The 15249-nt window shown below is 36.8% G+C and overlaps 1 protein-coding gene across 4 annotated transcripts in view; it reads right to left on the bottom strand.

Annotated features, from left to right (window-relative positions):
- LOC131346091 (disks large-associated protein 2) overlaps positions 1-15249 on the bottom strand; it is a 127005-nt gene that overhangs the window by 44092 nt on the left and 67664 nt on the right. For 3 of the 4 annotated variants that reach the window (XM_058379436.1, XM_058379433.1, XM_058379434.1), the window contains 3 exons: positions 7602-7816; positions 5375-5531; positions 3671-3890 (listed from right to left, as the gene is read on the bottom strand). In XM_058379436.1, the coding sequence (XP_058235419.1) occupies positions 3671-3890; positions 5375-5531; positions 7602-7816 (592 nt within the window). Of the gene's footprint in view, positions 1-3670; positions 3964-5374; positions 5532-7601; positions 7817-15249 lie in introns of all 4 variants that reach the window. The other variant, XM_058379435.1, reaches the window with a different exon arrangement.

Here is a 15249-nt window from a genome sequence, read left to right as displayed (position 1 = left end):
TTATCTCATGTTCATCTTTTGAACTTAAACCCAATGTCTTCAGTGTAGAGCAAAAACAAAAGAATTGGCCTTGCCATTTCAATACATTTAGAGGGGACTGTAACTATGCCTTTATTATGTGAGTAAAAACTCTGCACAGACACTTCGGTCATCAGCTGTAATTATTTAAATAAGTTTCAAATACAACAGTAAACAATAACTTTTTTTCATAGTAAATGCATGTCTCTGTCAGTTTCATTCATTATTTTTTAAAAGAAGTAAAAATGATTCATCAAGATACTCCGAGCCATTGAAGGCTGTGGAGTCTTGTTTTTCAGTAACTTTATTTAGTAATATTTCAACTGATTCAACCTGCACTTTGCTCATTTGTTTTGTATGTTGAATCTATCAATGCAACAATTATTAATTAAATGAAGTACAATCTTTAATATTTTTGTTTAATTCAGAACAACATTTTCTTTGTTTAGCTGTTTCCCAGTGAAGGCAAAGCAAATGCATGGCTGTTGGTCAGAAGTGATCAGTGCTGTGTAGACCTGCTCTAACTACCAGCACTAAGTCTTCCAGCCTTTATTTTGCAAAATGGTTTCAAAATGGTTTTACCAGTCAATCACACTGCAGTTTAGTGTCAATGCTGGCAACTGGTTGTCTATGACTGTTTTTACTCACATACTGTAGGCTTTGGATTGTGTGTTTACACTGCCTTCTCGCTCCTGTTAAGCATTAGTCTCCAAATGTCTTTCCATCTTTTCCTCAGTCCAAGGGACAGCAGGGTTCCCTTGGCATTTGCCATCATTTTTAATATCATCATCGTCATCATCATCACCACCATCATCATTATCACAATTACCATTTTCACAATCATAATGATCATTCTGCCAAAATCAAAAGATTTTTGCGAAATGCTAAATCTTGTACAACATCCTTTGAAACACTGTCATCAGATTTGAAGAATTTTTTTGTGCAACAGAAAAGATGAAAAGGCAATTGAACAATCACAGGTTAGTGGCCCAAGTAGTAGATATGAACCCTATTGAACATATTAGGTCCTCTGATGTAAAGCCGATGTGGAGATGTGGGGTTGTAAACAGAGCGTGAAACAAGACCTACAAGGGCTGCACCAGGGAGAGGCTGCAATCCCACTGTCCTACATGGCTGTAAACGTCCACACCAACAATATACTAATATTTCAGTTTCACTAAGTCATTTTGCACCAATGGAAATTTAAAGATCCAAATAGTTACAGTACACTGATGGAGAAGTTGTTTCACTTTTTAATTAAACCCATATATGATTGCTAATGGACTCCAAATCAGGGGCACAAAAAAGCACAACTCACAATTCATTTCTACTTCCAAGTAGAAAAAACTCTTGGGTTTAGAGATTTGTCATAGAGCTTGAATCAAATTGTTATGGGGCAATCATTATTTTCCCTATTCTAGTGTTAAAACATGGCAGCCACCATGAGGCTAGTCCCTAATCAGTCGAGAAGGCAGTGCAAAAACACACATATAGATATATGTATGCGTGTTGGCAGTAAAATACCTGTGACAGCCCTCCTGCTGCTCTTTTCCTCTGGATCTCCTTGTAGTGTTGGCTTACCAAAGGAGAGGCTCTGTTTCTCTCCTTCCCTCTGAATCGAGGGCTTATACAAACTTTTCAGCTCCAACTAGTTATGCTCAAAACTACAATGCGGTACTACAGGCATTATAGGAAAATAAAGGATTTGATAACATTATCCTGATCTTCTATTCTTTCACACTTATCAATGGGCAATTGTTGAAGCCTACTTGTGATTTGATTACTATCATAAATGCAAACCATATCTGTCATAGTCAATTGTTATAAGGCACCCGAAAGCTTTCTGCTTTGTTGTTGCTGCCAAAGAGGGACAGAGTTGGTGCTACTAGGACGTTACAGACCAGAATAACACAGATCAGCTTGACCAAAATTAAACCTGCACACAAAATATTGGCCAGGAGTGTGAGGAATTGTCTTAGTATCAGACTTCTATGATCTTTTAAGATTTGAACTAATTGGACCTGCATATATAATGAGGCACTACAGACACTATTGGACAATTAAAAAAAATACATCTTCTTTTAAATCTGTCAGTTTTCAGCTGTCAAAGGCCACATTTTATTTCATTACTACTGTAGATACAAACCACTTATCAAAGCATTTGAATAGCTCAAAAGCTCCCGTTTGTGTAATTATATGTGTTGTACACCAGAATAACACAGATAAAAGTGACTCATTCCACACATGTTAAAGGTCGAGAGGGAGCGTTGTACGGTGAAAGCGCTTCAGCAGGGTATGACCGTGGGATTGGGAAACTCTCCTTAATCCTCAGTTGCTGCAGTCACTTGGTTGGTTGTGATGCTTTTGACAAATTAAACCAATAGTGATTTATAAAAGATCCAATCAAAGAAACTCCATTTGGAAAAACAAATGGGGAAAAGAAGAAAAAAGGAACCCACATCAAAAGGAATAAACAGATAATTTGATACAAAGTTCATTTGGATTGAACAAACAAACTGAACAAAAACAAGAAGCATAAAAAGGCCTATTTATTATACAGAGAAGAAAATCCACTGGATTAAAATATTTGACAGTGAATATTGAAATAATGAAAGAGTGTTTCAATAGGGTTCATAGCTATACTTGGAATGTACACAGATGCACCATTAATGAGTGTGTGTTCAGGGAGTGGCACTATTTGCACAAAGAACCATTGATGATACTCATGGAGGGACACAATTTATGCAGATGTTGCACAAAACCTTTAAATTGTTTTTGTGATGCTTTTTTTATGGTATAATAATTACAATTATGAATTAGAATTATTTTTATTAAGTTGTCTCTATGATTTAAATTCATGCTTCATAGATGAATTCTGTTGTTAGAGTGTCACTGTTGTTTTTTTTTCCTTTAATAGTCATTTATCATAATGGCAACAAATTGCATTGTTTAAAAGTACAAATCCTGAACCACTTAAATCTATGATGTACATTTCTTAGTGGATCAATTCAATCAAAATCAGCCTTCAGCTGCTTATATATTTTTGTTAATTACTTTGTGCAACCAGTACCAGCGGACTGAAATGAAGCTTCTCATCCCAGTAAGATGCAGGTTACACCATTGCTATTAGTGCTAATATTTTTAAATGCAAAGCTAAGAAACTGCATTAACCTGTACATTGTTAAGTCCTCCGTCTCCATCTGATGTTGTCGAGCACCCTCCCTCTCTATGTTTCTTTATCCTAAACTATTCTGTCATGTTCTCAAAATTATGAAACATGACTTGTGTTGACAAAAAAAGGAAGCATGCTCTGTTTTCAGGAGTGTGTACTACATTGTGAGGACCTCCATCTGTGTGAACTGCCCTTCCCAACTTAACTTCTCATTATCAATGGACTGGATAATGCATCAGTCGTGCAAAAACACAATCACAGACATCTGCCATTGAACACTTAGAAGACAAAGAGGTCAAAGCAAATGAACAAACACACAAAAGGACAGGACTTGACCAGGAACATTCACATCCCAGCATCTCTCAAGCACAAGGGTTCCCCACTGTACATATGTAGGTATGTTATAGGATGTACGGACGGATTGATGGATATGTGCTCTTAAACCCCTTTCTCTCTTTTTGGAATCGAGGGGCGGTTTACCTGTTGTGGATCTGAGAGTTGAAGTGACAGTGGAGGATGTCATTGAAGGCAAGCAGTCGTCATCTTGGGAATACCCAGCCTGAATAGCACGCAGGTAACTGTGGCTTCGAGTGCGGAAAGTGCCAGGAAGGTCCAGGGCCTCCATGGCCTGGGACTCTACTTCACTAAAAACGGACTCGCAAACTGACTCATACTGGCCATTGACCTCAGTCTCACTCACCTGAGAGACAAAAACAGGAATAGCAGTCCTTAATTTTTCCTCTTCCTTTCTCTTTCTCACTTTGATTCTTCCCCTTTTCACAATAAATACAAAGGAGAGTTAGCAGGAGGGAAATGGAATTGACAAATTTAGCCTTTCAGCAGTTATCCTTTTGAAATACTGAATGCAAGAATGAAAGAAAGTACAGAAACAGTATTTGTACGCTAAATAAAAGTCAGCGGTGTGTGGAAAGCAAATCTGAAGACCCTGCTCGGGAGAAAGAAGTGATTAGAGATCAAATACATGCAACAAGCAGCAGAAGCTATTCCTGAAGAACTATATTCCTGACATTATCAGGATCATATTTCTCATAACAGAAAGCCTGATTCCGCTGCATGTCCAGAGAAGGACTTCATCATGGCTCATCCATTAATTTCATAAAACCGAATCTAGTAAACACCATCCAAAGCAGTAATATTGTTAGCTTTGAAACAATCCTGTCTACAAATCTAAAGAAAGTCTATAAAGACACTAAATTAATCTTGGCAAAACAAACTTATTGGCTCTGTTATCTTGCTCATCACCACATACAAGCTGCTTTCTAACTCTTTCTTGTAAACTAGGTATCTAAGTAATTGCATATAAATGCCTACCTAATCCAGGAAACATAATCTTGTGTTCATAGCCATGTTTTAATCTCAGTTGAATTCATATGTAACTTAATTAAGAACCGAGTTTGATAAAAAGGCATGCATAATGCTGATAAACTGTTCTGTAACCAGTACATGCAATACAAATATATAACACAACAGCACTATGCTACAAACAAAATAAAAATTATACATCATCAAATGTGCATTAGTTCTGAAATATGAAAACGAAAACACTTGCATGCATTTACACTGGAATTAAAGCCAGCCATACATTTACAACCGGAGTTACAGCTAGCTTTGTTGATCAGTTTATGGACTCATGTGTTTGTGATAGTTGAAGCTTAGGATTGCTGTGTGACTGTGGAGCCAAAATGTGACAGTGAAGAAGATAAGATTAAGAAAATTTCCGAGAAGCAAGCAAAGGACTATTCTGTCTAATGTAATAGATCTCACTGAGGTTTAGGGGGATTGCAGAAATACACTGATAGATTTTTTAAATTGATTCATTTGTTTATTCATCTTTAGTAAGAACTTTATGCTGGTCAGGGTCAACTTTATGCTGGGTCAGGGTCAGGGTCAACTTTATGCTGGTCAGGGTCATCTGAGGTCTAGCCTGGAAAACTGTGCATGAGGCAGGAATGCACCCTGGACGCTTGAGTATCACAGAGTAACTCGCACATTCACACATATCTAAAGGCAGGTATATCCTATCTAATTGACATGCAAATCTCCATGCCCAGGATCACAATCAAATGGGAAAATCTGGAGAGAAGTAATGTGTAGCAGGTTTCAATGCATTGCTGACTTGATGGTGTAAAATGTGTGTATGCATGAGAACCTGCTCACACTCACCTGGCTGAGGCAGCTTGCCTGACTGAGGGTGCTGACCGCACGCATGTAGCTCTGGTTGCGAGAACGGTATTGAGGAGGGTGGTAGGAGGTCGCTGGGTCCAGAGACACACCGGGATGGGGGCGCAAATCTCTCGATGTTTGCAAGTGGTAGCCTTGGCTAAATGAAGGGAACAAGCAGGCAACTGCAGGCCATGATACTATTTTTCACCAACCTGATTTCTTTCAATTTTTTGTAAAAAGCTCTGCAGTTTGAAAAAAAAATGCATCTAATCACTCAGCTCAGCTTAGATACCTAGTTCCATAGTAAGTTTACATAATCTTAGCTGCAGACACAGTATTCAGACATAGCCATTGGACTGAAGCAATGTGATTATTCAGTATATCTATATGATGGTATACCATGAAAAGGAAAAAGGTTACCAGATTATTTAATAAAAGACGTGAAGATTCTGAGGAATAAACAGTGGTATATTCCACCAAGGTCAGTGTGATCTCAGACAACATTTATAATACTTTTAGCAAACAACGTCTTAGCTGGGTTTATCACTTGACTTAATCTAGTTTTTAAGTTCAAGACTTAATCTCTCAACAACTTGACCTTAGCAAATCCCAAATCATTTCGATGGATCAGACAATTTGTTATAAATTTCATATCAGGGTAAAAATGTTAGTTGACTAATGTTTAACAGCGATTGTAATGATTCAACCAATTTGGTGATACTACATCATCTTAGAAAGCTTGGTCTGAATTATTTTTGGTACTGAGCAGTGATTCAGTTTTAAAACATCCCAGGCTGTCAAACCCAGACTGTGTAACACATTCTCTCCATCTATAGTAATAGGCTGCATTCTCTTTTTTATAATACACTAGTGCATCCTCAAAATGTATTCACAAGGCAACAAAGCCAAGTAACTAACTGTTTAATTTATTTTAGGTTATCATTTATGTATTACTGAGTCATAGGCACACACAATATAAGTACACATAACACACAAGGGCATCTAAGATGTCATCTTAAGTACCACAGCAAGCAATGAATATGAATTCATTTACAGAGCCTCCTGCCATCTTTAGCAGTCTTGTGAGATTGCAAGTTTTTGTTACCTTCCTCCATTAATCTTTATTGTGGGGCAGGGAAGCTGGATTGTTCTTGGCTTTCTTCATGTCACTTCCGATCTACTGAATATTCAGATGAGTCATTGCTGACAAATTACTAGCAAGGCTTCAATATCCTGCAGACTGCAACCTTTCATAAAAATATCTCCACCCAACACATGCAGCAAGGTCAGAGATAATGATCCATCCCAGTCAGCAGCACCATTATATAAGCCTTCAACAGACTAAGTTTCACACATTTGTGGAATTTCTCTGTTAACTTTCACACATTTGAGGGATTCCTTCACCTACAGGGATTGAAGCTTAACTGTAAGTTCTCTGAAAAAGAACTGTTAATAAGTATAAATATCCATGACATCAATATTCTGGTCTCTGTACAAGTGTTATATTTAAGTTAATGTATTCAATCAAACTTTGCATATTCTACACCTGAGAAGGTGTAACACCAAAGATTAAAGATGCCTTCTTAATGTAACAGCATGTCTTTTACACATGCATGGCTGGTGGCTACAACAATTTTCAACAACAATTGTAGATACATTAAAGCAAACAATGTCTGCCTGCTGGCTGTAAAAAAACAAAAACAAAAAAAACCATCCATCACTGCACAGTTTTAATCCCAGTGCAGATCTCACTGAAACAAATGCAAACTCATCCATCCGAAATGCAACAAGAAAACAAACACATCAGAATTTTCATATAGGCTGAAGATCCTGTTACATTACCAATGACACATAACACATATATGCATCTATTGTATTATAACAGAAATGTATTGCTTTTAAATGTACAGTGTATGTTTCCTAGAAAGCATTTCCCATCACATTTATGCTGCTAGGCTGTAGAACAAACTGCTATCAGACATCTCTCTCAGCGCAGATAGAAGTGATAAGAACTGCTACCATCACATGCCTCCTTAGGCTACTCTATATGTCCACATCCCTTATCTATAAAAAAAAAGCTGCCTTGTCAAACTGTACAGTACATCTGCAGCCAAAGCAAGATAATTGATTTTGGCATGAAAACATAATCATAAAAAAGACTCCGCAACATGTGTCAGCTTCATCTGATCTCGTGAAAAAGTCTGAGAAAAATCTGTGTCAGTCCTACCTTTGGCTGTCTATATGAGGTCTGTGAATGGAGGATTTAAGAACGAGGGCATCTGGACGGACAGATTTTTGAGGTGACGTTTTGGGACTGGTGTCTGAGTCACCACTCTCATCATCCCCCATGGCTTTCACGTAACTGCTGCTGCGCATTCGCCGACATGGGATCTCCTCATCCTTCTCGATTCCCGGATAACCACTCCACTCATCCTGAGGCACCTGAGTACAAAGAAGACAAGGACATTAGTAAATCATGGATGAGTGAAAAAAAGGCGATGACATCTGTTACAAATAGAGATACAGGGGAGTATCACATTGGTCAAACATGCAGCCATTCAAGAAGGACATTAAGGTGGATCTAGGTTTGAAACCTAAATGTTTTATGAAGTCTGCAAAAGTAAGATAAAGCGAATGAGAAATGTGCAATACATCGGCATTTAAGTTGGACTAAAATGAGAGGCACACTAAACTTATATTTATTATATTTAAACTAAATTCTATATTTTGGACTAAATTTAATAGTTTCCAAGTGTGGCTGAGCTCAAACAAAAACTAGACACTAGTGTGTGAGAATGTATTAGCTAATTAAAACAAAGAGTGCAGAGATTAGAAACAAAAAAACAAAGGAAATTAGTCCCTGCAGAAATAAATAAGGTTAAGACAAACTAAATGATAAATGTACAGAACAACAGTACTCTAAACTATACAGAGATGAAATTCAAGAGAGGATAAGATCCTCGATTTAATAAGAGCTGTGAACAGGACAAACCTTGTCTGAATATCAAAACGTGCATTATCTGCTAGTCACGGTTGTAAAGAGTCGCTCTTTGAGTCAAATCTGTCTGGCCATTCTCATCAGAGATCTTTCATCAACAATGCCCTCTTAACTGCAGCTTACTGGTTGCTATTTTGTTTTTCTCTCCATTCTGTTTAATCTCTATAGAATGTCGTGTATGAAAACCACAGGAGATCAGCGGTTTCTGAAATACACAAAGCAGCCCGCTGAGCACATGACAATCATGACACGGTCAAAGCTGCCACGTGATTGGCTGATTGGATAACTGCAAAAATGAGCAGATGTATACATGTTCCTAATAACAGTCAGTGTGTGTATATCACAGCATACATGTAGAGCAGTGGCTTGGTCTCAAATGGCCCACCAGACCTCTGTCAATTAATAACACAAGTAAGAAAAAATAACTAAAAATGACATGGTGGATTCACTGTAGGCACCCCACTGTGCTGCGCATGAGCAAAACGGTGTTAGATGTTGGCATAGACAAAAGCTGTGAAAAAAAAATGTGCTGAAATTAGGCCAGTGGTTACTGAAGATGGAGTTGCTATGTGGTTGTTGTTTCACTGTCACTGTGGATAATGAAGCAGAATGTCTTTGTCGTGTATCTTTTTGCATTGCTCATTCTGTCACTCTTTCATTGTATATGTAGGTGTTACTGGTTTAACTCTCTTGCAACAAACAGACAGACAGCTTTGTTTCATTTCTCCTTTCAAACCTCAGGCACATATTCACACTGTCATTTATCCTTCTGCTGCAGAACATTAGACAACTACATGCATTCAGACTGATTATTTATTCTAGCATGATTGTGTAACTGTTTTTGGTGGGTTGAGTAAAAGATTGGTAAAATTAGTGAAAAAGAAATTAATGAAATGAATTTTCCTCAGTAGAGATTTATGGCTGCTATGCTTCATGTCTGCTATTTAATGTGCTTGAGAAGGACTTGGCAGTAGATTATTTCACAGAAGTAGATCTAGTTACAGGAAAAGCAAAAAAAAAAAAAGACATTTAAAGCTTAAAATGTTTACATAAACACAGACTGACCCTTCATCTAAATGTTCTTTTTTCAAGGCACAGTTATAACAAGGCCTGCTGTAGAGAATATCATGTATATCATAGAATTCCTTATTATCGTTAAATAAATATGTCTGAAGAAATCTAGGCTAGGATCCACGTTTCATTTTCGTGCATAATTTTATATTTTGTTCTGCGGTCATTTTCTCTGTGCTAAAATATTTTGTATCATAGTGATTGTTCACTTGACGGAAACATAAAACACGTATATACACAAATACAGTAAAAATTCCTTCCTTCATATATTCTTGCTTGTAAGAAAGCTGGGGCCCCTGGAGCACAGTCAGTTAAGGACCTGCATGCTTTTGTTCTTCTCATCATTCCCGATAATCTCTATCGACTGTAGCTTCTAAAAACTCCAGGAGATCAGAGGTTTCTAAAATACTCACAGCAGCTTGCTGGGCACCAACAACCATGGCATGGTCAAAGCTGCCATATGATTGACTGACCGGATAATTGCATGAATAAGCAGGTGTTACTAATAAAGTGGTCAGTGTGTGTATATCAAAACAGACATGTAGAGCAGACCTATTCAACAAGTGATTTGGTCTGAAATGCACACCAGACCTTTTTTCAATTAATACACAATTAAGAAGAAATGATCTAAAACTGAAAATATATACTGTATATAATATATACACTCAAAAAAAGGAAACTGGCTACCTGTTACATGTACGAAAGTGTAACGTGTGTTTTGTAGACAATAATTTCATGTTTCCAAGATGACCATGTTTAAATCATGTTGTATTTGCATGAAATACAACAACCTCACATTTATTAGATTCAGTCATGTTGAGATAAACTGAGGAGATCTTCTCACTACGTGAAACTGAAAATATCAAAGCGAGCATCACGAGAAGACATCGCGAGAAGAGAACACAGTTTGTTGAGAAGACAAACGTTTGGCGGGCATCTTGCATAGTTTTGTCATTTAAAAAGTTGTACAAACTGTTCCTTTTTCTTGTGTTTTTGCAAGCAACTGGCAATGTAAAATATTGTTAAACTATTTTGTCCAGAACAGTTTTGAATTCACCAACACTTTAAAAAACACACCCACTGTAGTTTGTAATTTTTTGAATCTGCTGGCCTGTCTGGACTTTGAAGATCCCTGCTGCAGATAGTTTCACTTAAATATATTGACTTTATTTTTACATCATAGTTACTCTTTGAATGAACTTAATTAAATCATGGAAAGAATTTCCATGTGATTAAATGGCCCCATTAGTTGGGAGTGGTGCTGGCTTAGTGGTTAAGGTATTGCACTGATGATGGGAAGGTTGTGAGTTCAAATCCCAGGTCCACCCAGGCCCTTAATCCTCAAATGTATAAAATGAGATAAAAATGTAAGTTGCTCTGGATAAGGGTGTCTGCTAAAATGCCAGGAATGTAAATGCATTAGGCAATTCTGTTGTGCCAACTAAATTTACTTGGGTTGGATCAACTTCATTTACAACTGTTACATTTGTTGTACCAACCCTGTTCATTTAAGTTGGTTCAACACTATTAAAATATGTTGGAACCAACTGTAGTAAATAAGTTAAATAAAACCTAATTAATTAAGTTGACTGAACCTAAGCACATGATGTGGCCAACAAAATTCATTAATGCTGAAAGAAAACCTTTAATTTACTTGGAAATTCTTCCCATGATATAATTAAGTTCATTCAAAGAGTAATTTTTTTAAGTGTACACATATATATTGCTATCAAATTTCTTCCTTTATACACATATAAAGGAAGAAATCTCATAGCAATGTACATGAAAGCACCAGCTCAAATGGATCACAGAATAAATAGCCACCAATCTATTGTAATTACACAAACCAGGATGAGATGCAGATTCATCGATCCGCTTGCCCTTGCCAAATTTAGCAGAGTCTGAAATGCAAATGCAAAAATACCTATAACTCTCCAAACACACCCAGTTTGCCACTAGCTAGGCAGAACACACATACACATTTAACTGCACATGCACAATCAGAAAGACAGAAAGACTCTGTCCAAACTGTTCACTTGCAACATCACAGCCCTTGTCTCAGCAGGCCTGATCGGTCCATGAGGCTGCAAGGTGTCTCATCTATGTGAGACACATCACACAATCATATCTTTTATCACAATCATATTGTCAACGTCCTGGACAGTGCAATAGCAATGTAATATCTACAAAGGTGGAGACATTTGTAGAAGAATATTGGTCCACAACTTCATGCAGAACATTTTTAGCTTCATTATATTCTAAATTGTTATATGTGGACTTCACTTTCAGTTTTTTTGTAAGTATATCTGGCTCAACATCTTGTTGACAGCACTTTCTCTTTCTCTGTGGCCAAGTCTTTCACTTCAGGAAAAGACAACCAGGTTTTGGGTAGAAATATCCTGGGAGCAAGCAGAATTCATGATGCCATCAATGAATTCACAAGAGCTTCATTCACAAGAGGCCTACCTTGATATTTTACAGTTGCAGTTGTATGATTTTGTTGCCAAACATCCTGTTTAATCATGACGAAATATGGCAGCTGTAGTTCTAATGATAGTGAAGTTCAGGCACTGTAGATGCTCTTGGGAAATGGTTCTTTCTGGCAATGCTTGAAAACTCAGTGAAAGTGGGATGGTTTTAACAGATCATTTTTAAATTTCACTACAAGTACAATCAACTACTGTCTAAAACAATTCTAGAACAGTGATCTTTGAGCTTGTTTTTCTCTCCTTCACCATCCTACTCACTGTGTGGGCAATATTGTGCTCATGGGTCTGGCTCCTGGAAAATCTGTAATTGGTATGGCCCTAAATGTGTTTATTGGTATTCTTTGGGATTCTTGCACTGTAATATTGGTACTCTTGGGATTTTTTGTCTCAGGTCAGTCAATACCCAGAGAAACAGAATATTGTTAAAAGGTCCTGGAGACTAAAAAAATGATTTGTTTGCATTTATGTAAAATATCCCTTAGAGATCCTGAAACAATAAACCTTTTTTTTCTATCGTTTGGGAAAGTCTTACAGCTTAACTGTACTCTTTGTTTTCACTAGAAGCTTCATACGAAACACAGTTTCTCCTACTAATAAGAATCTCCACTTTATACAGAATATCTATCGTCATCTGACTAATACAGAAGAAAGCTAGTTAACACACAGTAAGGGATGCAAATATTAATTCAATTAATTTTCAGTTAATTTTATTAATGTATTAAGGTATTAATGAATATTAATGTAAACTTTTTTTTGGCTGTCTTGCATGTACATGTAGCTACATATTTTTAATATTCAAGTGAGGGCCATCCAAAAGCCCCAGAGTGCACTGTTTAAAGTAGCCCACGATGGATTTTGAGGTACATTTTGGCTCATTGTCTTGTTATGGAAGCCAATCTTTTTTCAGCTTCAATTTCCTGACTGACTAAAATGGCTTATATTTACTGAAATCTATGTTTCCTATGCCACTGGCTGCCACACAACCCAAAGCATAGATTTACTTCCTTGCTTAATAGTTGTCTAGGTGTTCTTTCCATTCAATCCTGGTCCTTTTTTCCATTGGTGATTCTGGCCAGAGAGTTTAATTTTTATCTCATCAGTCTATAGTCATAATGCTTCTTGTTTCCAAAATGTCTCTGGTGTAGAGTGGGGGGGTGGATATGAGGTCATGGGTAAGATTTCCTTCTGATGACTCTTACATGCAGATCATATTTGTGCAATCAATTTCTGGAGAACATATGGCCAGTTCTAACTGAGAGTTTTCTTAGTCATCAAGATTTGACATTGACTTCCACAGTTTCCCACACTGACACCCCACAGTTCATAATGACAAGCAAGACAATAGAAATTGTAAGCTGGAAGTGGTCCTCAATCTGCTGCTTAAAGGGAGCAACATTGTTGCAATTTAGAGAATTTATTACACTGTCTAATTGTTATTATTAATTTTATAATTACAATGTTATATACTACTCAATTTCAAACTAGATGGGTGCCCAAACTTTGGCACATGTTATTACTATTCTTACTATAATACTTACTATTTTTTCAATTACTTAATAATTGCATTTTAACATTTACACAAAAATGCTTCTTTTACAATAAAATTGTTTGCTATTATAGATGTGTTTACTTAATAAATAATGTTCAATAATCAATAATATTTGTATTGTGGCCAGGGGTACCCAATCATGTTCATACAACTGTATATCCAGACAAACATTTTGGGTGTACTCCTCTATATATAGACATCATGGTAATCTGTTAAATTCTTTTTCGATTTGTGTATTTCAGGTAAAATTTTTGCCCCAGTATACAGTTATCACTCCACATAGGAAAGCATTCACCGTGTTATATTAATGTATTTATTAATTATTAATTTCTGCTCAAATTAGTTGCAGCCAATTACCATGTGCTGTGAAGGAAGCTTTTCAAAAAAAAGTCTCCACTCAGGAGCCAGTGTGTGTGTTCATGTGCATGTCTAATATTTTCATTGTTCTTTTTTCAGAGTGAGAAGAAGAACTCTTCCCCATAAGTGCCTCTTCTATGATAAGTGGTTTCATATTCCAGTATACTATGTGATGTTAATATTATGACTAAATGTTCTGGCAAATATTCAATTTGTTTCCAGAAGCGTGGCAATGAAGCCAAGTACATACTGCTCTACATGCCAATACTGTTATCAACATGCCTCTCTGACATCCATTTATGACACAAAAGAGGATGCCATATATGACTAGCACAAGGGGAGGAGTAAAGTAAGTAAAAATGTTTTTCTGAAATGTATTTGCCCTTGGAGACATGCATAATAGCCAATTTTTAGTGCAAGGATTTGCACTATGGACAGAACCATATCTGTTCAGGGGGAAGTGATGAATTTGTGTTTGAGGCTTGAGTGGAAGGTCATGAGTTAAAAAGCCAGAACCACCAAACTGGCATGGTTAGGTTCTCAGTAAGATCTTTAACTTCATTTGGAAATCAGTTAGTAAATGTACATTAACAGCATCCTATCTAGCTGGCAACTTGGATACTAGCTTGAGACAGGTCCATACCAAAAATCACTTCGCATTGAAGCAAGAGAAAGATTAAAGATATTCCTTGCATTAGTCATTTAAGGGCTTTATACCATGCTTCAGAACTACATACACTGTATTTTCATACTACATCCAATTCTAATTATCACTTTTTCAACATTTACATTACATTTATGACATTTGGCAGACACTCTTATTCAGAGCAACTTACATTTATATGACTGAGGGTTAAGGGCCCAGCAGCATCAGCTTGGTGGTCATGGGATTCAAACTCACAACCTTTCTATCAGTAGTCAAACTGTCTAGAATGTCTTTATATGTCGTAACTTTAGGATTTCCCTTCACTGGAACTACAGGGCCTAAATTGTTCCAGCATGATGATGCCACTGTGCACAATTCAAGCTCCATGAAGACATGGTTTGCCAATGTTGGGGTGGAAGAATGTCCCGAGTGTCCTGCACAGAGCCCTGACCTTAACCCCACTGAACACCTTTGGGATGAACTGGAGCACTGACTGTATGCCAGAACTCCTCACCCAACATCAGTACTTGACCTCAACAATTCTCTTGTGGCTGAATGAACAAATATTCAAAACCACATTCCTAAATTAAGTGAAAATCCTTTCCAGCAGAGTAGAGACTGTTGTTGAAATAAATGATATATATATATATATATATATATATATATATATATATATATATATATATATATATATATATATATATATGCAGTGTGCATATTTACACCTTCATCTGCTTGCATGATTGTGAGTCACTCTGAAGATTT

This window comes from Hemibagrus wyckioides, linkage group LG25, assembly GCF_019097595.1.
Source record: "Hemibagrus wyckioides isolate EC202008001 linkage group LG25, SWU_Hwy_1.0, whole genome shotgun sequence".
NCBI lineage: Eukaryota > Metazoa > Chordata > Actinopteri > Siluriformes > Bagridae > Hemibagrus > Hemibagrus wyckioides.
This window is presented reverse-complemented; position numbering and strand designations above follow the sequence as displayed.